The sequence below is a fragment of the Clytia hemisphaerica genome, unplaced genomic scaffold (genome assembly GCF_902728285.1).
Source record: "Clytia hemisphaerica strain Z4C2 unplaced genomic scaffold, Clytia hemisphaerica genome assembly, whole genome shotgun sequence".
NCBI classification, from domain to species: Eukaryota; Metazoa; Cnidaria; class Hydrozoa; order Leptothecata; family Clytiidae; genus Clytia; species Clytia hemisphaerica.
Genome location: NW_027104246.1, coordinates 115,408 through 140,907, shown reverse-complemented (window position 1 = coordinate 140,907; position 25,500 = coordinate 115,408). Strand labels below are relative to the sequence as shown.

The window sequence follows — 25,500 nt, the reverse complement described above, 5'->3', positions numbered from 1 at the left end:
TAAATGACCCCCCCTAGCTGACTGGGTAGGTCTCATGACTTGAAACTTTCTGGAGACATCAAGCATATCGAAGGGGGAAGCATGCCAAATTTCATCACTCTACCGTTACCGGTCGCTGGGCTACGGGCTGCGCAAGGTACGCTGAAGGACGTCCCCGTACGGACGATTGCCAGGTCATAAAGCGTTTTTTAGCCGGTCAAATTTTCCGTGAGGTATAATTAATATAGTTCTATCTTAGTTATATCTAAGGGAAACACTCAAACATAAAATCCCAAACAACACCCCGGGAAAGGTGTATTAGAATAACTTCACAAGCGAGTGCATTCCTTTATATACGAAGAAACAGTCAATTACGAGGTAGCCGATTGCTGATTATAGGTGATTATGGGTGGTAATGGGTGATTATGGATGATTATGTACATAGATATACCCTCAGGGGTGATAAAAGAGAAAGATTATTATCATAATAAAAAATCATATTCCACAGAATAGCTAAAAAAAATTAAAAAATATTTTAAAAAATCATATTCCGTGGAATAGCTATTCCGGTTCCGGCATTCCGTCATTCAGCATTTTGTCTCTAGCCAAAAAAAATCATAAAACTGATGAGGATTTTTCTTTTACAAAGTTTGTTGTATTTGTAATAATTACAAAGTTAGAAAAAGTTGTTAAGAATGTTAAAACTAGTGAAAACAACAACAAAAATAAGCTGTTTGGAAGGGGTCTTGTGGGATTCCTTTAAAGCTTTTTTATTGACAAATTTTATTAATGTGTCTGCATTTGGAAGCCCTGGATGTTTATTCTCAATGTTATGAAAACAGTTTCCCCAGGTTTTTTCGCTGTACATCTTAATCAATTGTATTGTTTTTATTCCAGGTGCAGAATAAAAAATATAAATTTTCTTCCAAGGAGAAGATAAAAATTGAAAATTATTTCTTGCTATGATACGGCTTAAAAAAAAGCTTTGGAAGAGAAAAGTATTGAAAACAAAGACAAAATAATTTATTAATATGGGTAAGGGAAAAAAGAAGAGAAATGACGATGATTGGTAAGTTTTCTTATATATAGATTTAAATTTCAAACTTTCAAAATCTCTAATTACTTTTTGTCTTTTTTTGCCTTTGTTCAACACAGATGTATTCTCAAACTCTGTTAAATCTTTTGAAAAAGCAAATAGATTTTATATAAAGTACATTGTTAGGCATAGAAAGATTCCAGTTGGATTCAGTAGGGAGTTGAAAAATTACGTAAACTTTACCAACTGTAATTTAATACCTCATTTTAAAAATGATTTTCAGAATTCTGATTTTAAGATAGGAGCTGATTTTCGTGGATCACTCTACGTTTACAGCCAATTTAATTTTTGGCTTTTCTCTTGCCTTGCAATTTATGTTTGCAAATATTATTTCAGGGAAAATGATCTGGATGAGATCGCAAAAGAAGCTGGAATAGATCTTTCAAATCAATCTGAAGAAGTTCCTGATATTCCACAACCCTCAAAGAAAGAAAAGAAGAAGAAAAAAGGAAAAGTGGAAGAAAAAAATGAAGAATTGTAAGATTCCGAAGAAGAATTCATTTGCTTGGATTTCATTTGTTTACATGATTTTTTTACATTTTTTACAATAATTTTTCTCATCAGGTTACCCCGGACAGAAATTGACCACATAATGAGATCTCCCATACCCTGGGAGAACTGACTTTGGATGAAATAATAAATGTATTAAATACCTCTTAGAATTTATCATTTAGTTTCTTTATGTTATTTTCTTTTCAGTATTACTTTACATATCTTTTATGCTTTTGATATTTAGAGAAGAGGATAAAGAAGAAAACGAGGTTACTGGAGCTCCTTCAAAGAAGGTAAATTAAAAAATGTGTTTTTACAAGAGAATATTGTTAGTGTGAAACCAGTCCAAATCAAAAATGTCATTTCATAAAGATTCTTATAAACATTACTACTTGTGACACCAAACGAGACCCAATTTTCAAAATTACTAACTATATTTATACTCCAGGCAAACAAACCAAAGCCATCATTCAGCAGTTTGATGCTGGAAGATGATGAGGATGATAATGATGAGCCATCAGATCAAGAATCACCAGAAGAAATTGTGACACAAACCCAAAGCAAAAGTAAAAAGAAAAAGGACAAGAAAAAGAAAAACAAAAATGATGAAAATGATGATATAGCTGATATTTTGAATGACCTTGAACTCACTGATAAAAAAGAAGATAAAAGTAGTAAGAAAAGTAAAAAGAAGAAGAAAAAAGACCAAGATCTAGAGGATGTGCATAATATTGAGGACAATGAAAATCAAGAACAAGAAACTAATAAAACTGAACCTGAACAAACTGAAAAAGCTGAGGATGTTGAAAATGAAAACAAAGACAATGCAAATGAAAACAAAGACAATGATAATAAAGAGGACACCGAAGATGGTTCAGGAATGAAAACTGCCGCACAGAAGCGAGCGGAAAAGAAAGAACGTGAAAAGAAAAAGAAACAAGAAGATAAAAAGAAAGCTAAAAAGAAGAAGAAGGAAGCTGCGGCTGGGGCTGCTGGGGCAGCTGCAGAAGAAGGCAATGAAGAATCTGCAAAAGTTGAAGATAAACCAGAGGATACTGCTCAAGAAGATCAACCGAAAGTCGAAGGTATCTTATTCTACATCAAAACAAAAAAAGTAAAAGTGGAAGTCAATGTTTATTTTTAGGCATTGAAAACAAATCACTTGATTATAATTGATATATTTTGCAAGCTTTTTAGATTTGTGTATAATGATATCCTTGTACAAGTTATTATACTGTACATGTTTAGATAATGAAGGTACAGTCAAAGCAGAGGGAGGTGAAGAAGTTGAGAAGGAAGGAGAGAGCGGAGATGAAGGTGAGGGAAAGGATAAGAAGAAGAAGAAAAAGAAGAAGAAGAAAGGTGGTGAAGAAGAAAAAGAAGATAAAAAGAAAACCAAGAAGCCAAACAAAGCAGCTATTGCTCGCATGCAAGAAGCATTGGAAGAGGTGAAGCGAGAAGAAGAACGTTTGCGATTGGAGGCTGAAGCTAAAGCAAAGGCTGAAGAAGAAGCTGAAGAAGCTAGATTGGAAAAGGTCAGTTTTCTTTTTTTAAGTCTGTAGTGTAAAAAAATGAACAGATTTCAGGAAACATGTTGATGTAATATGCAAATCAAGATCAAACACTCTTTTATTCATTTAACCTTATTGCTACCATTTTGTATTTGAATTAAATTTTCTATTCTAGCTACGCCTTGAGAAAGAAAAGAAAGAAAAGAAGAAGCAAAAAGAAAAGGTAAGTTCTGGTATGATGTTCTGCTTTGTACGGTCTCTGCATGTTGACCTTTTAAATTTGATAGACAAAAACTTCATTTATGTTAGGAAAGTGAAATTTTTCATTTTGCAGGTTCTAAAACAATGACTTGTTCTTTGTCCAACCCTTTCTCTATGAAGCATACTTTTGAATATTACTCAAAAAAGAGTATGCACGTCACTACACAGACCTTTTCATATCACGTTATTTCTGTTTTTTTCTTTCTACCAAATACAGCAATTAGCTCTTAAGAACTTCTGAGAACAGAGGAGCATATCCTTATTTGTCAAGATATCAGAATCATCAACTTTTTGGCTATTTACATGTTTTTAGGAAAGGATAGCTAGGCTAAAGAAAGAAGGCAAATTTTTGACGCCTGCTCAGAAAGAACAAAAACGTAAAGCAGAAGCAATGTTGGCTGCAATGAGAGAACAAGGTATTGGTTATTATCGATTCAATGATTCACAATATTTTTCCCTTTTGTGCATCTTCCTATATTTTTAAAGAAAGCTTTTACCTCAGGTCCTCCCTTAAATCTCTGGATTGAAGAAGGAAAGTCAATTCAAATCGATTAGATCTGATTAGATAAGTTTTACATATAGAAAAGTGTAAATATTTTCACAGGTGTTTCAATTTGGTTAAGTCAGTCTTTGGTATTTTTAATTTTTTGTTCCTAGGTATTCATGTCCCATCAAAAGATGATACAACCGCAGCTGAAAAACCCAAACGACCGCAGTACGGACGTAAAAAGAAGCCTGGTAAAAACAACCAACAACAGAAACAGAAAGAAGAAGTTACTGAAGAAACCAAAACAGAAGAACCTCCTAAATCTCCTGAACCTACTAAAGAGGGTAATAAAAATTAGAATATTTACTTAGCTCCAAAATAGTTTGCTGTTTTGGGGGCTATTAATTGATTGATACTTGAAGTTGAAAACAAATTTTTTTTTTAAATTCATCACCCCCCCCCCTGAAGTAAACAATCGCCTCCAGTGTTTGGTTCATGGTTTGAACTATCCTGTTCATTGAGGGATTTTTACCTACTCAACTATGGGTTTGATTCAAATATTTTAGTGGTAATAGCTATTATATTTTCTTGTTTATCAGAGCCACAAGAGAAAAAGAAGGAGGAGGAGAAGAAAGAGGATGTGACAGATTCATGGGATGCGAATGACGCAGATGATGGTATTGCTGATAGTTGGGATGCTGAAGAAGATAAAGAAGATAAAGGTTTTCTTTCCTTGGTTAAATGAATATCCCAATTTCGCTTCTATCTTATAGCAAAAGTTCAAATTGGTAGCTAACCGTTCAACCATTTTTTTCAGTTAAAGTTAACTACCTTTTTCTAATAGCAACACTCCAGAAAATCGTTATTTCAAATTAATTGTTCTGCATTCGCTTCCCTCTCCTAAAAGCACCTTTTATTTTCTTTATTAAGAAAAAGAAAAAGCACAAGCGGAAACGAAAGAGAAAGGAAAAAAATTGGAGACACAAGTGTCCACCAAATCGAAGGAGGAAGCAGAAGGAGAGAGTTCATCTGAAGAAGAGGATGAAAGCGATGAAGAGGAGAGCAGTGATGAAGAGAGTGATTCTGAAGACGAATCAGAGAGTGAAAGCGAAAGTGAAAGTGAGGAAGAAGATACACGACTCACTCCTGAACGCATCAAAGAAAGAGCTAGAGATCGTATCGAGGTTTGTTGAAATATATCCTCTGTGAATTAAAAAATATGAAACGAAAAAGTTTCTAGCCTTGTGTTTTTTTTTCTATCTAAATGGAGCCCAAATTATCTTTGTGCGATTAAATTGGTGAATCTAGAACTAAGGAATAACTTATCCTCATTCTTCTTTTTCATTAGAGGAGAAAATTGGCAAATGAAAACAATCGAACGACAGATGTATTGAGAGCACCTGTTGTCTGTGTTCTTGGTCATGTCGATACTGGAAAAACCAAAATCCTGGATAAAGTAAGTTATTAGTTGATGTAACTTCAGGTTTCTCCCAATGATATGGGGAATGAAACCAAATGTAAATATCGCCATCCAAGCCATATGAAGAGCCATATTTATATTGTACATTTCCACGTGCCGTCGAGATTCACAAAGTTGTTCTGATCTCATCTTTTTTTGAAACAATTAGGATTATTTTCTTCTAGATTCGACGAACGAACGTTCAGGACGGAGAAGCTGGTGGTATCACACAACAGATCGGTGCAACCAATATCCCAGTTGAGAAGATCAAAGAACAAACTAAAATGGTCAAAGAAGTAAGTAAAGCCTCCTTTCATGGATTCACAACCCTTGCGAACTCTAAATATATAATTCCTGGATCTAGATTCTCGACTGTAAAATGAGACATAAGAAAAACCTCAGAAAAGAACTTTTTGTCAAAAGCACGTTGATTGCTTAGCTGAAGTTATATTGTTCCTTAAAAGTTGAACAAGTCAAATTTTGTTGGTAACAGAATCTTCATGTTGTTCTGAATTCATCTCAATTTGAAAGCATTTTTTGCTGGACTGAGGATGGTTCAAAATGTCTACGAAAAAGATGGAAAGACAAACAAAGAAGCTCCTTAAAAGTTAACATAGTTGAAATCTATCTTTACTTCTATTATGTTTCTTTTTTTTTTAGTTTCAGAAGTTTGACTTGAAACTACCTGGTCTGTTAATCATTGATACTCCGGGTCACGAATCTTTCAGGTATGTTTTTGGAAATGGGAGTTATTGGGAGTTAAATTGGGAGATACTCTCCTGGGCGTTGTTATTGAGGGATATTCAGATTGTTTTAGATATTTAGCCTGTAGAAAGTATTTTCTTATTTTTTTCGAATTCGAAATTTCTAAATACAGTGAAACCTCCAATTAGCGGACACCATCGGAAAATAGGTTAGTGTCCGCTCATTAGAAGTCTCCTCCTCTAGTCTCCACGACTGGAAAAAGGGAGCGCTACAAACGTCTGTTATAAGCAATTTGTTCAATAAAACTTTGAGGTGTTTAGGGAATAAATAGTTTGGATAAATCAATCCTGTCTAATTTTTTTAAATCTCTGACCAGTTTGACCGTCGATGCCCGGTAATTAGAGATGCATAAATATTTTGAGGTATTGCTCAGGACAATAGAATGAATCCACATGCGAAATATCTCAAAACATCTGATTATCCGTCGTCTACTGATTCTACTTTTTTTCTTTTGTGCAGTAATTTACGTTCTCGAGGATCGAATCTTTGTGACATGGCGATTTTGGTGGTGGATATTATGCACGGTTTGGAACCTCAAACCATCGAATCTATCAACTTGTTGAAAAAGAAACAAACTCCTTTCGTTGTCGCTCTTAATAAGGTATGTTATATGAATAATATTTTTTCATCTCAATGTATTTCACTCCAAGGCTGGCTTTCTTGTTCCCGAAAGGAGATATTAGTCCTTTAGCCGCTAAAAATAGAGATTAAGGTGGGGAAGACCTTGGGATAAAGCATATAGATGATTTCTCAGCGTGTTACAGTCTGCATCATTTGCCTAAAGATCACACAGTTAGATACGTTTGGGACGGCAAGGCTATGTTCTCGATCAGTCAGGCTCATTGATTTTGAAACGTTTTTGTTTTGATTTCAGCATTTTGATTTTCCATTTTCAAACTCATTAACTAAAAATGTTTCCATTCAGATTGATCGCCTTTACGAATGGAAGAAAGCTCCTAACATGCAAGTGGAAGATACTGTCAAAAATTTAAAGAAGATTGCAAAGCAGGAATTTGAAGAACGAACCAACTTGGTGATCAACCAATTTGCTGAACAGGTAATTTTGTTCTTTCACTCGATTAACCTTAAAACTTGTTTTACTATATATCAGTTCGATATCATATATTCAGATATCGAGAACTGTCGAGAACAGTGTTTGGATAGATTTAGGGTATTTTCCCAAGTTTAAGGGGGAGGGGGTAGTTAAAAAAGGGTTCGATTTGCTGTTCTAATCAAGCATCTGAGTAAAACAATACCATTGAAATTAAAACTTGTCCAGCATGCTGATAGACCTCAATAACGACATCGTTAGTGATAAAAGCTTCAAACCATTGCTCAAGTTAGCGGCGTTTCTTAAATCAGTTGAAAGGTTTTTTTTTTTTTTTTTTAATCTATAGTGTTGGTAACACGAACAAATAGTACAAAACTAAAGGTTCCTAACCTCCCGCAAAAGTACCACCAGATCATACCGCCAGGAGGAAGGAACTCAAAATAAGCTAATAAAATGAGCAATAATGATTAATGAATGGAGAAAAAAACTAACTACAGAGGATAATTACTAACAAAAATGAAAAACAAAAAGAGCTAGGAGAGCAGTTAGAGTAAAAGACTAGAATAACGGTCCCCCAAAACGGCTAGTATCACAGATGAATTTTATCGTTATGCTCAATATATCATGATTTTGGACAATGCTAAACTTTGGGTCGCCGTAAAGTTATTCTACACAATGTTTTGGGATTAAATGCAAACAAGGTTATGTCAAGTTGAAGAAGGCTGTCAAACATCACAAGTCTGTCTTTAGAATAATCAGAGCAATGCATCAAAAGATGCTGTGTTGTTTCTACTGAATTTTGTCGACAGTTGCAGAAAGGGTCAACTGTGTCTGCAAAATTATGCCTAAACTTATGCTCACGAAAATGACTGAAACCAACCCTTAATCGGTTACGGAAAACAACGCCATCGTTGTCACTAGCTCTGAAAACTGAGTTAGCACTGGGTCTGAGAAATCGGAGAATTGCTTGCTTAAAAGACTTATAGTGGGAAGATTTCGTATATGATCTCCGATGTTATTCCATTCATTTATGCAAAAAGGAAAGGAAGAGGCACGATAACGCTCGGTTCTACAGAAAGGTGCCTCGAGTGGTGGTTTTATCCTTCGCCCTGCATTGCGTTCTTCCTCTCCTCTCTGGGGAGGAAGAATATTCGTAAGATAAGCAGGAGCAAAGCCTTTTATTGTTTTATAAAAAAAATATAAGTCTTCTAATTAACCGCCTGTCTGCTAGGTTTTCAAAGCCCAACTCAAGGTAAATCTTTTCTCTGGATGTTTCTCTGAAGCATCCAGTAATTGCAAGACAAGCATCATATTGAACAGACTCGAGTTTTTCAGAGAATATAGAATTACCAGGACGATCATACGACGTATATATACGATATATCCATAATCAAGGTGTGGTCTAACATAGGTTTTGTATATAGTGACAAGAGAATCCCTGGGTAGAAACTTGCGAAGTCTGCGAATAAGACCTATACCTTGATTAGCTTTTTTTATTTTTTCATCAAGGTGACGGTCAAAGGCCAGCTTTTGATCAAGTATGAGACCAAGATGTTTCTGATGATCCTGAACTGCGATGGATGCATTATTGAAAGTAATTTCTGGGGGGTCAGGTGGATTTAACCTCCGGGTAAAGTACACTTCAACTGCCTGTTTAGAAGGATCAGGGTTTAAGGACATTTTCCACTGATGAGCCCACTCACTTATCTTCTGCATGTCACTGTTCAGTTCTTGAGAACAGCGAATATGGTCTAGGATAAGATAAAACAAGGACGAGTCATCAGCAAAAATTTTGATCATAGAGATGGTTCCTTCAGGGAGGTCATTAATGTAAATAAAAAAAAGAGGGGTCCGAGAATAGACTTCCGTCCAATCAGAGGCTTGACCATCAAGAACAACGAACAACCCGCTGTCGTCTCCCGTGAAGAAAATTCTGGATTAATAGAAGAAGGGAGTAAGAAACACCATATGACTTAAGTTTGAAAATCAAACCATCGTGCCAAACTCTGTCAAAAGCTTTGGAAATATCAAGGAATACTCCACGAGTATCTAGGGGTGGATCAACATCAAAACCATTCAGGATGTCGTGAGTCACCCTTGCGGAAACCAGACTGGGAATTAGTGAAAAGATTGTTGTTTTCGAAATAGGTGTAGACGGAGTCAAAGATGCATTTTTCAATTTTTTTTCCAAAAATAGGCAGAAGAGACACTGGTCTATAATTTTTCACCACGCTCTTGTCCCCTTCGTTTTTGTATACAGGAACAACATTTGCTTTTTTCCAGTTTGATGGAAAAATGCATGAATCTAAAGAGTATTGATAGATCTTCTTAAGAGGTTTAACCAAGGACTCATCATAGATTTTAATCATCTGTATAGAGGTGTCATCCCAACCATGCGCTTTGTTAGTTTTAAGTCCGCGAATGAGGGCTAAGATTTTGGCTTCATCAAGAGCGATATTGTTGGACCTACCCCGGTGGAGGTCCTATAAATTAACCTCTGTTCGTCCGTTAGTTCGTTACTAACTTTTCTCGAGATTGGCTCATTGGTTTTTCTTGATTTTTGGCACAATGATGCAAAATGGTAATGCCCAAAATGTGACGGAGCCCGATTTTCGAAAAAAATTCATTTCCGGCCGAAAATGCCGGAAATATGCCGGAAAAACCGGTTTTTGGCATTTTCTCAAGATTTCATCATTAGTTTTTTCTGATTTTTTGCACAAAGACGCGTAATAGCAATGCCCAAAACACGGTCGAGTCCGATTTTTGAGAAAAATTCTCTTCCGGCCGAAAATGCCGGAAATATGCCGGAAATCGCCGTTTTTGCAGATTTTCATCGGACTTTTCCCTTATATTGCGTTGTTTTTTCACTCAAAAACATTATTAATAGCAATGTCCACCATCAAGCATGGTTCAATTGTCAATAAAACTGATTTTTGAAGCCGGAACTTTCTAAAAAGCGCCGGAACAGCCGATTTTCGCCGGAAATTGGTATTTCTTGAATTTCTCCAGCTGTACTTTATATTTTTTCATAAAATTTTGCACACTGATGCAAAATGGCAATACCTAAAATGTGACACAGCCCGATTTTCGAAAACCATTTTTTCCCAGCCGAAAATGCCGGAAATATGCCGGAAAAACCGGTTTTTTTGGCATTTTCTCGAGATTTCATTGTTAGTTTTTCCTGATTTTTTACATAAAGATGTGTCTTAGCAATGCCCAAAACATAGCCAAGTCCGAATTCTGAGAAAAAAAATTTTCCGCCTGGAAATGCCGGAAATCGCCGTTTTTCTGGATTTTCATTGGTCTTTTTCCTTACAATTGGTTGTTTTTTCATTCAAAAACATAATTAATAGCAATGCCCACCATCAAGCATGTTTCAATTTTCAATTAAATTGATTTTTGAAGCCGGAACTATTTAAAAATCGCCGGAGCAACCTATTTTTTGCCGGAAAGACAGTATTTCTTGAATTTTTCGAGCTTTACTTTATAGTTTTTTATGAAATTTTGCACACTGATAATATAAGACAATACCTAAAATGTGACTGAGTCCGATTTTTGAAAAACATATTTTTCCGGCCGAAAATGCCAGAAATATGCCGGAAAAACCGTTTTTTTTACATTTCCTCGAATTTTCATCTTTAGTCTTTTTCTGATTTTTTGCAGAAAGATGCGTATTCGCAATGCTCAAAACATGGCTGAGTTTGATTTATGAGAAATTTTTTTTCCCGGTTGAAAATACCGGAAATCGCTGTTTTTGCAGATTTTCATTAGATTTTTTCCTTGTATTTCTGTTTTTCACACAAAAACATTATTGATAACAATGCTCACCATCAAGCTTGATTCAATTGTCAATAAAAATCATTTTTACGACCAAAACTTTCTATTTATTTTTCCCCTACAACCCTTCCCTCTCCCCCATCAACAATCAATGATGAATTTATTGCGTTATGCATTTTCGCTAAACGCTACATTTTCTGACTGATTCTTTTCTCCTCGCATTGCTATCCAACTTTCATCATCAGGTAGGTCCATTCAGCATCTAGCTTGTTTATTCTAAGATTAGTTACATAGTTTTGTTGCGGTAAAACACTTTATCAGTGTCTTTGAGAGAGCAGTGATTAGTAAAGAATTGATTGAATATATTTGTTTTCGTTGGAACGTCAGCAATAAGATTATTGCTGGAATCTCGAACAGGTGGAATATCGAAAGGTTTAATGAAACGCTAATCACTTGGACAATATTGACAGTTTAGAGGATTAATTATTTTTTTATTCTTTTTCATCCTACAAGATCCCTAAAATAAAATAGGGTTCTTCTGTCTACAAATTAAAGGATAAAAACAAATTAATAGAAATTAAAAGAATAAAAAATAAATTAATTTTTTTATCCAGAAAGTTCATTTCCACAAACCAAGGAAGAAGTCAGAGCGAAGTAAAAAATTTTAAGTTTGTATGAAATAAATAATTAAAAGAATAACCTTAATTAAAAGTACTAGATAATCAAAAGTTCAGAAATCGAAAACCATAGAAGGTGTTGATGCTAGGAGAGAAAAGTGAAATTAATTAATGGTGTTTTCAGGTGTATTTTTTCTTTTCAGCAATAAATTTTTCTCTTCCGGTTAAAATCAAGTTTATGGTGAAAAAAGTAGAAAATTATATTGGTGTAGAGATTACAGAAAAAAGAAAGTCACAAACTAAAGTATTTTAAACTACAAATATCGTAAATTGTTGAATTAAAGTCGTCTCCTTCGTCTTCGTCGTCTTCGTCTTCGTCGGCTACTGGCACTACCATCATTCTTAAGTCCTTCTATCTCAAAATTATTCAAATATTCTTCACTTAAATCTTCATTGACTTCTCCATTTGTCATTTCTAAAAGAAAATACAGATCCAAACTCAGTCCTTAAATTTTTTGTTTCAACCGCGAAAAGAATTCGCCATTCGACATATTATCCTGTATGTTCCATAATTAGCTTATTAAGCCATTTAAAAGTAAGAAAACAAATTCTGCTTTGTCAGTAAAAGCTTGTTAACACGGCTCTGTTCGGATCTCAGTAAAACAATGCCTTGATAAAACTTTTCCAGTCTAAAAAACTAAAGAACTTTAATTGCAACAGCCGTGATAACATTTTGAACCAATGCGTATTTTATTAGGGCTGATGTCTGCCTTCTCACTTGAGTAAATTAAAGATATCAAAATTCATACCATCGAAAATTTGCTCAGCAATACCATTATACACGCGCTGATATTTCTCGTCTGAAAGAGGTCGCTCTGGTTGGTCTCCGTTCTCGTGCTCGCTTTTCCCTGCTGAAAAAAATCGGAACTCGAGTTTAATCTCTACAAAACCTAAACGCTAAAATATTTTAGGCTTTGGTCAGATCTACGTACAATCGAATTTTTTCAGCTCCAAATAATTGCTCTACTTTTAAGACAGCTTAGTATCAGGAAGAAGAATCAGTCTGTAGTGTACATAATGTTCAAAAAGAGCACTCACCAAAAACTGCAAGCGTGATAACAGCGATCAGTAACAAGGCTGTCTGTGTTCTCATTCTTCCTGTTTTTCTCTTGTTATCATCTGTTTGAAAGCTCAAATCAGAATGGCAGTGATTTTGTGATTTTGTGATTTATAATAATAGAAATATACATGACTCAATTCCCAGCGCAATTTTGAAAAATTACTTTGGCTCAATGAGCGTGAACAAATTAAAAACGGATGATTTTTCAAATATGAAATCTACTTAAAATTTAATTAGAAATGCTGAAATATTGGCTCAATGGAAGTTGGGATGCTTTTGAATTCTTTGAATGGCTCAAAATTTTCCACTAATATCTACGTGCCCTCCCCGCACGGTGACATCAGCAAACTTCCGACTTCAAAGGGTATCCTAAAAACACTGCTTTAGACAATCAATTCCAAAAGAAAGAAATAACCGACAGAGATCAGTCAGTGATCGAAATAGCGATCGGTTATTGGTTAAAACTAACTAATTATGATGTTTGGTTATTCATGGACTATCTACTTTATTACTAGTTCCTTAGTAGTAATTTTCTTCTCTAATTTCTTCTTTACTTGAACTTTATTCCTCCGTAATTTTCTTCTCTAATTTCTTCGTTACTTCGAACTTTATTCCTCCGTAATTTTCTTCTCTAATTTCTTCGTTACTTCGAACTTTATTCCTCCGTAACTTTCTTCTTCTAATTTTCTTCGTTACTTCGAACTTTATTCCTCCGTAATTTTCTTCTCTAATTTCTTCGTTACTTCGAACTTTATTCCTCCGTAACTTTCTTCTCTAATTTCTTCTTTACTTCGAACTTTATTCCTCCGTAACTTTCTTCTCTAATTTCTTCGTTACTTCGAACTTTATTCCTCCGTAATTTTCTTCTCTAATTTCTTCGTTACTTCGAACTTTATTCCTCCTTAACTTTCTTCTCTGATTTCTTCGTTACTTCGAACTTTATTCCTCCGTAACTTTCTTCTCTAATTTCTTCTATACTTCGAACTTTATTCCTCCGTAACTTTCTTCTCTAATTTCTTCGTTACTTCGAACTTTATTCCTCCGTAATTTTCTTCTCTAATTTCTTCGTTACTTCGAACTTTATTCCTCCTAACTTTCTTCTCTGATTTCTTCGTTTACTTCGAACTTTATTCCTCCGTAACTTTCTTCTCTGATTTCTTCGTTACTTCGAACTTTATTCCTCCGTAACTTTCTTCTCTGATTTCTTCGTACTTCGAACTTTATTCCTCCTTAACTTTTTCTCTGATTTCTTCGTTACTTCGAACTTTATCCTCCGTAACTTTCTTCTCTAATTTCTTCGTTACTTCGAACTTTATTCCTCCGTAATTTTCTTCTCTAATTTCTTCGTTACTTCGAACTTTATTCCTCCTTAACTTTCTTCTCTGATTTCTTCGTTACTTCGAACTTTATTCCTCCGTAACTTTCTTCTCTAATTTCTTCGTTACTTCGAACTTTATTCCTCCGTAACTTTCTTCTCTGATTTCTTCGTTACTTCGAACTTTATTCCTCCTTAACTTTCTTCTCTGATTTCTTCGTTACTTCGAACTTTATTCCTCCGTAACTTTCTTCTCTGATTTCTTCGTTACTTCGAACTTTATTCCTCCGTAACTTTCTTCTCTGATTTCTTCGTTACTTCGAAGTTTATTCCTCCTTAACTTTCTTCTCTGATTTCTTCGTTACTTCGAACTTTATTCCTCCGTAACTTTCTTCTCTGATTTCTTCGTTACTTCGAACGTTTTATCCTCCGTAACTTTCTTCTCTAATTTCTTCGTTACTTCGAACTTTATTCCTCCGTAACTTTCTTCTCTAATTTCTTCGTTACTTCGAAGTTTATTCCTCCATAATTTTCTTCTCTAATTTTTTTCGTTACTTCGAACTTATTCCTCCTTACTTTCTTCTCTGATTTCTTCGTTACTTCGAACTTTATTCCTCCGTAACTTTCTTCTCTGATTTCTTCGTTACTTCGAACTTTATTCCTCCGTAATTTTCTTCTATAATTTCTTCGTTACTTCGAACTTTTTATTCCTCCGTAATTTTCTTCTTATTCTCGTTACTTCGAACTTTATTCCTCCGTAATTTTCTTCTCTGATTTCTTCGTTACTTCGAACTTTATTCCTCCGTAACTTTCTTCTCTGATTTCTTCGTTACTTCGAACTTTATTCCTCCGTAACTTTCTTCTCTGATTTCTTCGTTACTTCGAACTTTATTCCTCCGTAATTTTCTTCTCTAATTTCTTCGTTACTTCGAACTTTATTCCTCCGTAATTTTCTTCTCTGATTTCTTCGTTACTTCGAACTTTATTCCTCCGTAACTTTCTTCTCTGATTTCTTCGTTACTTCGAACTTTATTCCTCCGTAACTTTCTTCTCTGATTTCTTCGTTACTTCGAACTTTATTCCTCCGTAACTTTCTTCTCTGATTTCTTCGTTACTTCGAAGTTTATTCCTCCTTAACTTTCTTCTCTGATTTCTTCGTTACTTCGAACTTTATTCCTCCGTAACTTTCTTCTGATTTCTTCGTTACTTGAAGTTTATTCCTCCGTAACTTTCTTCTCTGATTTCTTCGTTACTTCGAACTTTATTCCTCCGTAACTTTCTTCTCTGATTTCTTCGTTACTTCGAACTTTATTCCTCCGTAACTTTCTTCTCTGATTTCTTCGTTACTTCGAACTTTATTCCTCCGTAACTTTCTTCTCTGATTTCTTCGTTACTTCGAACTTTATTCCTCCGTAATTTTCTTCTCTAATTTCTTCGTTACTTCGAACTTTATTCCTCCGTAATTTTCTTCTCTAATTTCTTCGTTACTTCGAACTTTATTCCTCCGTAACTTTCTTCTCTGATTTCTTCGTTACTTCGAACTTTATTCCTCCGTAACTTTCTTCTCTGATTTCTTCGTTACTTCTTCGAACTTTATTCCTCCGTAATTTTCTTCTCTAATTTCTTCGTTACTTCGAACTTTATTCCTCCCTAACTTTCATCTCTGATTTCTTCGTTACTTCGAACTTTATTCCTCCGTAACTTTCTTCTCTGATTTCTTCGTTACTTCGAAGTTTATTCCTCCTTAACTTTCTTCTCTGATTTCTTCGTTACTTCGAACTTTATTCCTCCGTAACTTTCTTCTCTGATTTCTTCGTTACTTCGAACTTTATTCCTCCGTAACTTTCTTCTCTAATTTCTTCGTTACTTCGAACTTTATTCCTCCGTAACTTTCTTCTCTAATTTCTTCGTTACTTCGAAGTTTATTCCTCCATAATTTTCTTCTCTAATTTTTTTCGTTACTTCGAACTTTATTCCTCCTTAACTTTCTTCTCTGATTTCTTCGTTACTTCGAACTTTATTCCTCCGTAACTTTCTTCTCTGATTTCTTCGTTACTTCGAACTTTATTCCTCCGTAACTTTCTTCTCTAATTTCTTCGTTACTTCGAACTTTATTCCTCCGTAATTTTTCTTCTCTAATTTCTTCGTTACTTCGAACTTTATTCCTCCGTAACTTTCTTCTCTGATTTCTTCGTTACTTCGAACTTTATTCCTCCGTAACTTTCTTCTCTGATTTCTTCGTTACTTCGAACTTTATTCCTCCGTAATTTTCTTCTCTAATTTCTTCGTTACTTCGAACTTTATTCCTCCGTAATTTTCTTCTCTAATTTCTTCGTTACTTCGAACTTTATTCCTCCGTAACTTTCTTCTCTGATTTCTTCGTTACTTCGAACTTTATTCCTCCGTAACTTTCTTCTCTAATTTCTTCGTTACTTCGAACTTTATTCCTCCGTAATTTTCTTCTCTAATTTCTTCGTTACTTCGTATTCCTCCCTAACTTTCATCTCTGATTTCTTCGTTACTTCGAACTTTATTCCTCCGTAACTTTCTTCTCTGATTTCTTCGTTACTTCGAACTTTATTCCTCCGTAACTTTCTTCTCTGATTTCTTCGTTACTTCGAACTTTATTCCTCCGTAATTTTCTTCTCTAATTTCTTCGTTACTTCGAACTTTATTCCTCCGTAATTTTCTTCTCTGATTTCTTCGTTACTTCGAACTTTATTCCTCCGTAACTTTCTTCTCTGATTTCTTCGTTACTTCGAACTTTATTCCTCCGTAACTTTCTTCTCTGATTTCTTCGTTACTTCGAACTTTATTCCTCCGTAACTTTCTTCTCTGATTTCTTCGTTACTTCGAACTTTATTCCTCCTTAACTTTCTTCTCTGATTTCTTCGTTACTTCGAACTTTATTCCTCCGTAACTTTCTTCTCTAATTTCTTCGTTACTTCGAACTTTATTCCTCCGTAATTTTCTTCTCTAATTTCTTCGTTACTTCGAACTTTATTCCTCCGTAACTTTCTTCTCTGATTTCTTCGTTACTTCGAACTTAATTCCTCCGTAACTTTCTTCTCTGATTTCTTCGTTACTTCGAACTTTATTCCTCCGTAATTTTCTTCTCTAATTTCTTCGTTACTTCGAACTTTATTCCTCCGTAATTTTCTTCTCTAATTTCTTCGTTACTTCGAACTTTATTCCTCCGTAACTTTCTTCTCTGATTTCTTCGTTACTTCGAACTTTATTCCTCCGTAACTTTCTTCTCTAATTTCTTCGTTACTTCGAACTTTATTCCTCCGTAATTTTCTTCTCTAATTTCTTCGTTACTTCGAACTTTATTCCTCCCTAACTTTCATCTCTGATTTCTTCGTTACTTCGAACTTTATTCCTCCGTAACTTTCTTCTCTGATTTCTTCGTTACTTCGAACTTTATTCCTCCGTAACTTTCTTCTCTGATTTCTTCGTTACTTCGAACTTTATTCCTCCGTAATTTTCTTCTCTAATTTCTTCGTTACTTCGAACTTTATTCCTCCGTAATTTTCTCTCTGATTTCTTCGTTACTTCGAACTTTATTCCTCCGTAACTTTCTTCTCTGATTTCTTCGTTACTTCGAACTTTATTCCTCCGTAACTTTCTTCTCTGATTTCTTCGTTACTTCGAACTTTATTCCTCCGTAACTTTCTTCTCTGATTTCTTCGTTACTTCGAACTTTATTCCTCCTTAACTTTCTTCTCTGATTTCTTCGTTACTTCGAACTTTATTCCTCCGTAACTTTCTTCTCTGATTTCTTCGTTACTTCGAACTTTATTCCTCCGTAATTTTCTTCTCTAATTTCTTCGTTACTTCGAACTTTATTCCTCCGTAATTTTCTTCTCTAATTTCTTCGTTACTTCGAACTTTATTCCTCCTTAACTTTCTTCTCTGATTTCTTCGTTACTTCGAACTTTATTCCTCCGTAACTTTCTTCTCTGATTTCTTCGTTACTTCGAACTTTATTCCTCCGTAATTTTCTTCTCTAATTTCTTCGTTACTTCGAACTTTATTCCTCCGTAACTTTCTTCTCTAATTTCTTCGTTACTTCGAACTTTATTCCTCCGTAATTTTCTTCTCTAATTTCTTCGTTACTTCGAACTTTATTCCTCCTTAACTTTCTTCTCTGATTTCTTCGTTACTTCGAACTTTATTCCTCCTTAACTTTCTTCTCTGATTTCTTCGTTACTTCGAAGTTTATTCCTCTATAGTTTTCTTCTCTGATTTCTTCGTTACTTCGAACTTTATTCCTCCGTAACTTTCTTCTCTAATTTCTTCGTTACTTCGAACTTTATTCCTCCGTAATTTCTTCTCTAATTTCTTCGTTACTTCGAACTTTATTCCTCCTTAACTTTCTTCTCTGATTTCTTCGTTACTTCGAACTTTATTCCTCCGTAACTTTCTTCTCTGATTTCTTCGTTACTTCGAACTTTATTCCTCCGTAATTTTCTTCTCTAATTTCTTCGTTACTTCGAACTTTATTCCTCCGTAACTTTCTTCTCTAATTTCTTCGTTACTTCGAACTTTATTCCTCCGTAATTTTCTTCTCTAATTTCTTCGTTACTTCGAACTTTATTCCTCCGTAACTTTCTTCTCTGATTTCTTCGTTACTTCGAACTTTATTCCTCCGTAACTTTCTTCTCTAATTTCTTCGTTACTTCGAACTTTATTCCTCCTTAACTTTCTTCTCTGATTTCTTCGTTACTTCGAAGTTTATTCCTCCATAGTTTTCTTCTCTGATTTCTTCGTTACTTCGAACTTTATTCCTCCGTAACTTTCTTCTCTGATTTCTTCGTTACTTCGAACTTTATTCCTCCGTAACTTTCTTCTCTAATTTCTTCGTTACTTCGAACTTTATTCCTCCGTAACTTTCTTCTCTGATTTCTTCGTTACTTCGAGCTTTATTCCTCCGTAATTTTCTTCTCTGATTTCTTCGTTACTTCGAGCTTTATTCCTCCGTAATTTTCTTCTCTAATTTCTTCGTTACTTCGAACTTTATTCCTCCGTAACTTTCTTCTCTAATTTCTTCGTTACTTCGAACTTTATTCCTCCGTAACTTTCTTCTCTGATTTCTTCGTTACTTCGAACTTTATTCCTCCGTAACTTTCTTCTCTGATTTCTTCGTTACTTCGAGCTTTATTCCTCCGTAATTTTCTTCTCTAATTTCTTCGTTACTTCGAACTTTATTCCTCCGTAACTTTCTTCTCTAATTTCTTCGTTACTTCGAACTTTATTCCTCCGTAACTTTCTTCTCTAATTTCTTCGTTACTTCGAACTTTATTCCTCCGTAATTTTCTTCTCTGATTTCTTCGTTACTTGAACTTAACTTAGCATTTATTTATTAATGATGACAGTTTGTCTTATTTTTTCCTTTTTTTAAAGTTGAGAGATTTCGTTTTGATAGCTTTAAAACTTTGAAACTTTAAAACTTTTTTCCATTCTTTGTTTCAAGCTCGTTTAAAACAAATTGATATAAAGATGCTGGAAAATAAAGCTTTTAAAGCCATCAAAAGGTACTAATGCCTCTAAATTTCTACCGCTCAGGCCAAACCATGGTCGGCATTCGGTTGACTCTGAGCATGACTTATTCACTAAATAACCTACCAGAATAAAAAACCTTATTTCGACCACTGAATCCTATAATCTTAACCATGATCTAAACATTCCAACTACCGTCAAGTAGCTGCACATCAATCAAAATGTGTCATTACATTTTACGACCATATAGGGGGGTGGACGAACATTTCCAGGGGGCAAGCCGAGAAGAATTTCCAGGGGGTCTAAAGAAGTGTTTTAAAGAAGTGTTTTTTCCAGGGGGTAAAAAGTTATTCTTGAATTTCCAGGGAGTGAACAACTGATTTTAGTTCGTCCACCCTCACTTTCAGACATGAAAAGAATTTTTTCCAAGGGTTCTTTTGCAAATTTTACCATTTTCCAGGGGGTATCTACACTTTTCCAAGAAATTAGTTTTCACTTGAAAAGGTTCGTCCACCCCCCTGTATGGAAATTTTATGGAACAGCCCAATGGTTTTGCTCAACTCTCTTCTCGTCTTTCTCAACAATTCCTTACCACAAAAATTCTGACATGTTTTTTACTTATTGCCAAACGTAGAACGCTTTAAAGAGATTTTACGATAACTTATATATATATAGTCTAGAAGTATAAAACCTTCAACTACTCAAAATGGAAACAATAAAGACAAAAACCCACAAAACAAAAAGACAATACAAATACAACAAAAATCTAGAATGAACATTCACAGAAAATCAATCAGGCTGGAGTAGAAATATATATCAGATCTTTAAATCAATTTTCAGCTTTGTTTCATTTGCATGCCATAACTTTTTAGTTGTTTTTACCAGAATTTTGCATTGAATAAAATCAAAACATTTCATGAAATTTAGCACGATTTCTCCTAATCTCATAACCGATCACCATTGCAAAGGCATATGATGATCTGAAAAGTTTATTCAGCGGAATTTTACAAAACCGCGTTTGGGTCTGGGAAGAGAATGTAGTGAAACAATTGATATGGATCACGTGATTGATAGTGTAAAAGCCACCAAAGTGTTGATGTACTAATCTATGAAATATAAAGCCCAACAAATATAAAATTTCACCATAATTTTATCAAAAAAGAGTATCCAAATATCCAACAATACAAACTTAACTTGTCAACCTCTTGGTGTTTGAATGAATTTGTTTGTCGATTAAACGCCTGAAACACATTTCGCACACGTTAAGTTATAATTATTCTGTTAAGTTATGTTATTCTGATAAAATGCTTGATTTCTGTTAATCATTAAGGAGATAGCAAGAGAGAAGTAATCATTACATAAGAGAATAAAATTGAAACTTTCCTTTAAGTCTAAAAATCCATTAAAAAATTATAACATTGACTAACAGTCAAAACGTGAATTTCAGGCGCCATCTTGGATTTGGTTCGGAGGAAAAAAGCAAAGGCCGCAGTAGAATAGATTTTCTTTACCCCACGCATCCTAAGACGGCCCGAGCAAATCGATTCAATTTTATGCGAATGCCGCGATTGAATCGTGAAAAGTACTCTGAAATTTCAGAGTGTCGGCCATCAAAGAAAACCTGAGAACCTTCGCAGATCTTGGAATGCGTGGAGCATCAAGAGCTGTTTGGAGATTAGATTTCTATTAGATTCTTTCTCTCTTCTACTAAGATGTTCTTTATCAGGAAAATTGTTTCTTGAAATCATTTGCCTTTTTTCTTGTTTAATTGCATTTGGTTACGTTTGTTTAGGGAACAAACACAATGTTATCCTCAAACACCTTTTCCTTCTGATATCATTTCAGGGATTGAATGCTGCATTACATTTCAAGAATATCGATGAAAAATCGTACATCTCATTAGTTCCAACCTCAGCCCACAGTGGTGACGGCATGGGTGACTTAATGGCCATCATCTGTCGTCTTACCCAAACGAGGCTAGCAAAGAAATTGGCTTTCAGTGAAGAACTGGAAAGCACCGTTATGGAGGTATCATGCATCATTTTCATAAATACATTAGTTTTTTTAGCGAAGGATTCAAATTAAATGTTTTAGCCCCTACTTTAGCCATGTTTTCATCGAGTATTCTTATCACTGTTTTTCAGAGAATTTAGAATTTAGCTCTACCTTGGTATAGAGCACTTTGTCACCACAAGTTACTAATGTTGTTGTTGTTGTTGTTGTTGTTATCACTGTTTTTGTAAATTAGTTAAGAGTTAAAATTTGAATTTCCATTCTGTATAGGTGAAAGCAATTCCAGGTCTTGGAATGACGATTGACGTCATTTTGGTGAACGGACAATTAAAAGAAGGAGACACAATCGTGACAGGTGGTATTGATGGCGCCATCATCACTCAAATTCGTTCTGTACTCACGCCCCAACCTATGAGAGAATTGAGAGTCAAAGTATGACTTGTTTGAAAAATTATTTCTAAAATTCGCCAAAATCAACAACCTACAGAATATACTCATTTTGGGGCAAAAAAGAACATTTACCAAGCCAAAATTAATTTCCTTAAAATTACCATACCGTATTACTTCGAATATACGCCCGGGCCTTTATTAAATTTTTTGAATTTTAGGAGGGGGCGTTTATTTGAGTTTAAAAGAAGAGGACGTTTACTAAAAAAATTATAAACAAGGTCATTTTGGTAACGTGAATTAGAACCTTATTTTGTCTTTTCATTATTATTTGTGTATGAATATGTCAATGTAGGGATGTATTGTATTGTTTTCCTTCATAATATACTTCCTTATGAGTTAGTTCATGTAATGTTTCCAGCTCACCCAAATAGACACTAATACGCATGCGTAATTTGCCGTTCTTTTCAACCACAAGCAGTTAATTCCCGTGACAATCAAAGAGGAATGAATCTCTAGGGGTGGAACAGTCACTTTCGGTCGGGGTTGTGGATGGCAAAATATGAAATTTGTCGTTCTTTAAAAATTTGTCGTTCTTTTTGTCGCTTTTTAATAGTTATTTGTCGTTCTTTTTAGATGATCTGGAAACGTTAGATGAACAGTCTCTTATTGCTACCTGTTTCAAATAAACGCCCCTCCTAGGGGGGAGCGTTCATTTGAGGGGGCGTTCATTGAAAACTTTTCCTTAAAGGAGGGGCGTTTTTTTAGAGGGGCCTTTAAAAGAAGGGGGCGTTTATTCGAAGTAATACGGTATTTTTTATACAAAGTACTTGACGAAGTTCTCTGAGAATCTGTCTTTCACTTGGCTTGGTATCTATATTAGTATTTTCTTTGCTTGGGAAACTAACACCCTACATGATATTCTTTCTTGAAACTAGGCTCAATACATCCATCACAAATGTTTACGTGCAGCTCAAGGAGTAAAGCTGATCGGTAAAGATTTGGACAAAGTACTTGCTGGATCACCTGTCTTCGTTGCACAAAATCCTGATGAAGTGGAAGTCCTCAGGGAGGAAGTCGAAGAGTTCGTCTCCTCAAGTCTTAAAGCAATTAAAGTGGCAGAGCGAGGTGTTTACGTTCAAGCATCCACTCTTGGATCTCTGGAAGCCTTGCTGGAGTTCTTAAAAACATCTAAAATTCCGGTAATCAATTTTTACAGAAGTTTATGTAAATATCCGATGTTGTGTATTTGGTGATTGCTATTTTTGCGACACCATCAAAATTGAAGAGAAACTGATGAGTAATTATTACTGTGTTTTCTTTCTTACAGTATTGTGGTGTAAATATTGGGCCAGTTCACAAACGTGATATCATGAAATGTTCTGTCATGTTGGAACATGAACCAATGTAAGCTTCCTCCATACTTAAACTGTTGCACCTCCTTAACTTTAGCTGGTTGAATTTATAGAACTTTTAATCTGTCCAGCAAATACCGTTTCCCGCTTTACTATCCCTCTAACGGACGATAGCATCGTTTAATTTAAAGGGTATATTGTTATATACTGTACATGACGTGAACATATAATTCTTTCTCCATCTCTAGACTATTTCTGTTAATTTTCAGGTATGCAGTGGTGCTTGCGTTCGATGTGAAAGTGGAAAGAGATGCACAAGAATATGCAGATAAAGAAGGAATCAAAATATTCACTGCTGAAATTATTTACCATCTCTTCGATAAATTTACTGCTTATTGCGAGGTACCCACTTGATATTTCTGTAGCCTGGAAACTCTTCCCTACCGGCGGGTGACTACTTTCTAAGTATAAAATTTTAAAATTTTTGGAGACTTGTTCGGCCTCAAGACGTCACATGTTTTATGGTGGTCACCCAATCTTTCTTTCTCTTGAAAAACAATGACAAATTTTGAATAATTTCTTCCGATTTCTTCTCCAATCAGTTAATACCACCTCTAAGAAAACAACTTTCTTTCTTTTTTTAGGAATACAAGGATAAGCAACGCGAGAAACATAAACATTTAGCAGTATATCCTTGCAAATTGAAAATTATGCCAGAACACATTTTCAACACACGTGACCCTATTGTTCTTGGTGTTAACGTGGAAGCGGGAACGTTAAGGATTGGTACTCCTATCATTGTGCCGGCCAAAGGTGTAAGTTCAATAGTTAAAAAAGATTAGCCCGCTGAAAATAATCAAACTTATCTACGCTGAGAGAAATTCCAATCATAGAGGTTTCCATTATCACGACTTGGTGATTATAAAGTATCTCGTGAAAAGTCAAATTGTGGCTAGAAGGACTATGTAACTCGAATATTTGCTACTCTCGGGAGACAGTGGCCATTGGAGAGCAACTCTATATAGAACATGTGGCAATTCGACTGAACAACCAAACACTCATTCATTCATTCGTTCATTCATTCTTTTTTAGAACGTCTTTATCGGTTTTGTGACTGGTATTGAAGCAAACCACAAACAATTAGAGAAAGCACAAACAGGCCAGGAAGTTTGCGTGAAGATCGACGCTGTGCCCGGTGAAGCTCCCAAACTCTTTGGACGTCATTTTACTGATGAAGATATCATGTGCAGCAGAGTAAGAAAATGTTGATTTTGTGTTACTGATAATTTGAATACCTTATCAGTAGAAAATTTCGTCGCCAAGCCTTTCTTCGTCACTTTTGGCGTCCGTTTTTTTTTCTATTATTTGATACAAACCTCTTGAATATCAACTTGCTAACAGAAATGAGTCTTAGACAAAGGTCCCTACTGGATTGATCTTTATCTTGATACATGAATTGGAATTTGAAAAGATTTTCGACATTGGAGTGTACAGACTTTTCTAGAACTTTCCGTTGGGATATCATTTCGAAAAAGGAATCCAGGGCTTTTTACGCTTCCTTTCTTTTCAATCACTACTTTACTTTTAAATTTCATCCTTCGTTTTCTTCTTAGATAAACCGAGAATCGATTGATATAATGAAACAATATTTTCGAGATGATATGGTCAAATCTGATTGGCAGTTGATCATCGAATTGAAAAAGCTCCTGAGTATCATGTAGTAGTAGTTCACTAAAATTTTCCTTTCACTATGAAATGTGGTAGATAGTTATTTTTTAATTACTCATTCGCTTATACGAAATCAAAAATGAAACCCTCTTTTTGTATTGACAAATTTTTAGTGCCGTCCCGTCTAAGACAAAAATATTTTTGAAGTGCCCAATTGCCTTCGACTCTTTTTAAGAATAAGGATAGAAAAAATTATCAGTTGTTCAGTTTGAATGATAAATGTTTTGTTGCATTTTGCTACCCCGCAGAGGTATTGTATGTATACCACATATTTGGAGTTGGCTTTTTAAAATTTTGGATTTTTTAGTGAAGAAGGAGTAATTCACTCATTTGTATTAACAAATGTTTATTTATATCTACTCAAAAACAATATTTTTAAACAAAGAATTGATTTCTAGTAACATGGAACTCGTGTAAAATGTTTTTTATTTTCTTTTTGTTTTCACTTGCTTCATCATCCAACTTCTTCCTCTGTTACATTTTTTCACTTTGATATTAATTCATATTGATATGAAATCTCGCTTTAAAACCCTTTAAAACATCACACAAAATCAGAATGGACTCCCTTCAGTCATCTAATGCTTG

The 25,500-nt window shown here is 34.8% G+C and overlaps 1 protein-coding gene across 2 annotated transcripts; it reads left to right on the top strand.

Moving 5' to 3' along the window:
- Nucleotides 1–874: 874 nt before the first annotated feature.
- Nucleotides 875–25,343, top strand: LOC136816340 (eukaryotic translation initiation factor 5B-like). Of its 2 annotated transcripts, none has more exons than XM_067072662.1 (23): nucleotides 875–1,048; nucleotides 1,412–1,552; nucleotides 1,812–1,860; nucleotides 2,016–2,652; nucleotides 2,816–3,102; nucleotides 3,254–3,301; nucleotides 3,653–3,755; nucleotides 3,997–4,170; nucleotides 4,426–4,548; nucleotides 4,763–5,010; nucleotides 5,175–5,282; nucleotides 5,471–5,581; nucleotides 5,946–6,013; nucleotides 6,510–6,651; nucleotides 6,976–7,107; nucleotides 21,278–21,460; nucleotides 21,716–21,877; nucleotides 22,771–23,034; nucleotides 23,163–23,239; nucleotides 23,457–23,589; nucleotides 23,832–24,002; nucleotides 24,280–24,441; nucleotides 24,801–25,343. In XM_067072662.1, exons 1-23 carry the CDS (start codon nucleotides 1,011–1,013, stop codon nucleotides 24,906–24,908), a joined length of 3,669 nt encoding a protein of 1,222 aa, XP_066928763.1. In that variant the 5' UTR covers nucleotides 875–1,010; the 3' UTR covers nucleotides 24,909–25,343. The 2 variants fall into 2 exon arrangements, with proteins under 2 accessions (XP_066928763.1, XP_066928762.1); XM_067072661.1 differs by having other exon boundaries at nucleotides 4,757–5,010.
- The last annotated feature ends 157 nt before the right edge of the window (nucleotides 25,344–25,500 follow it).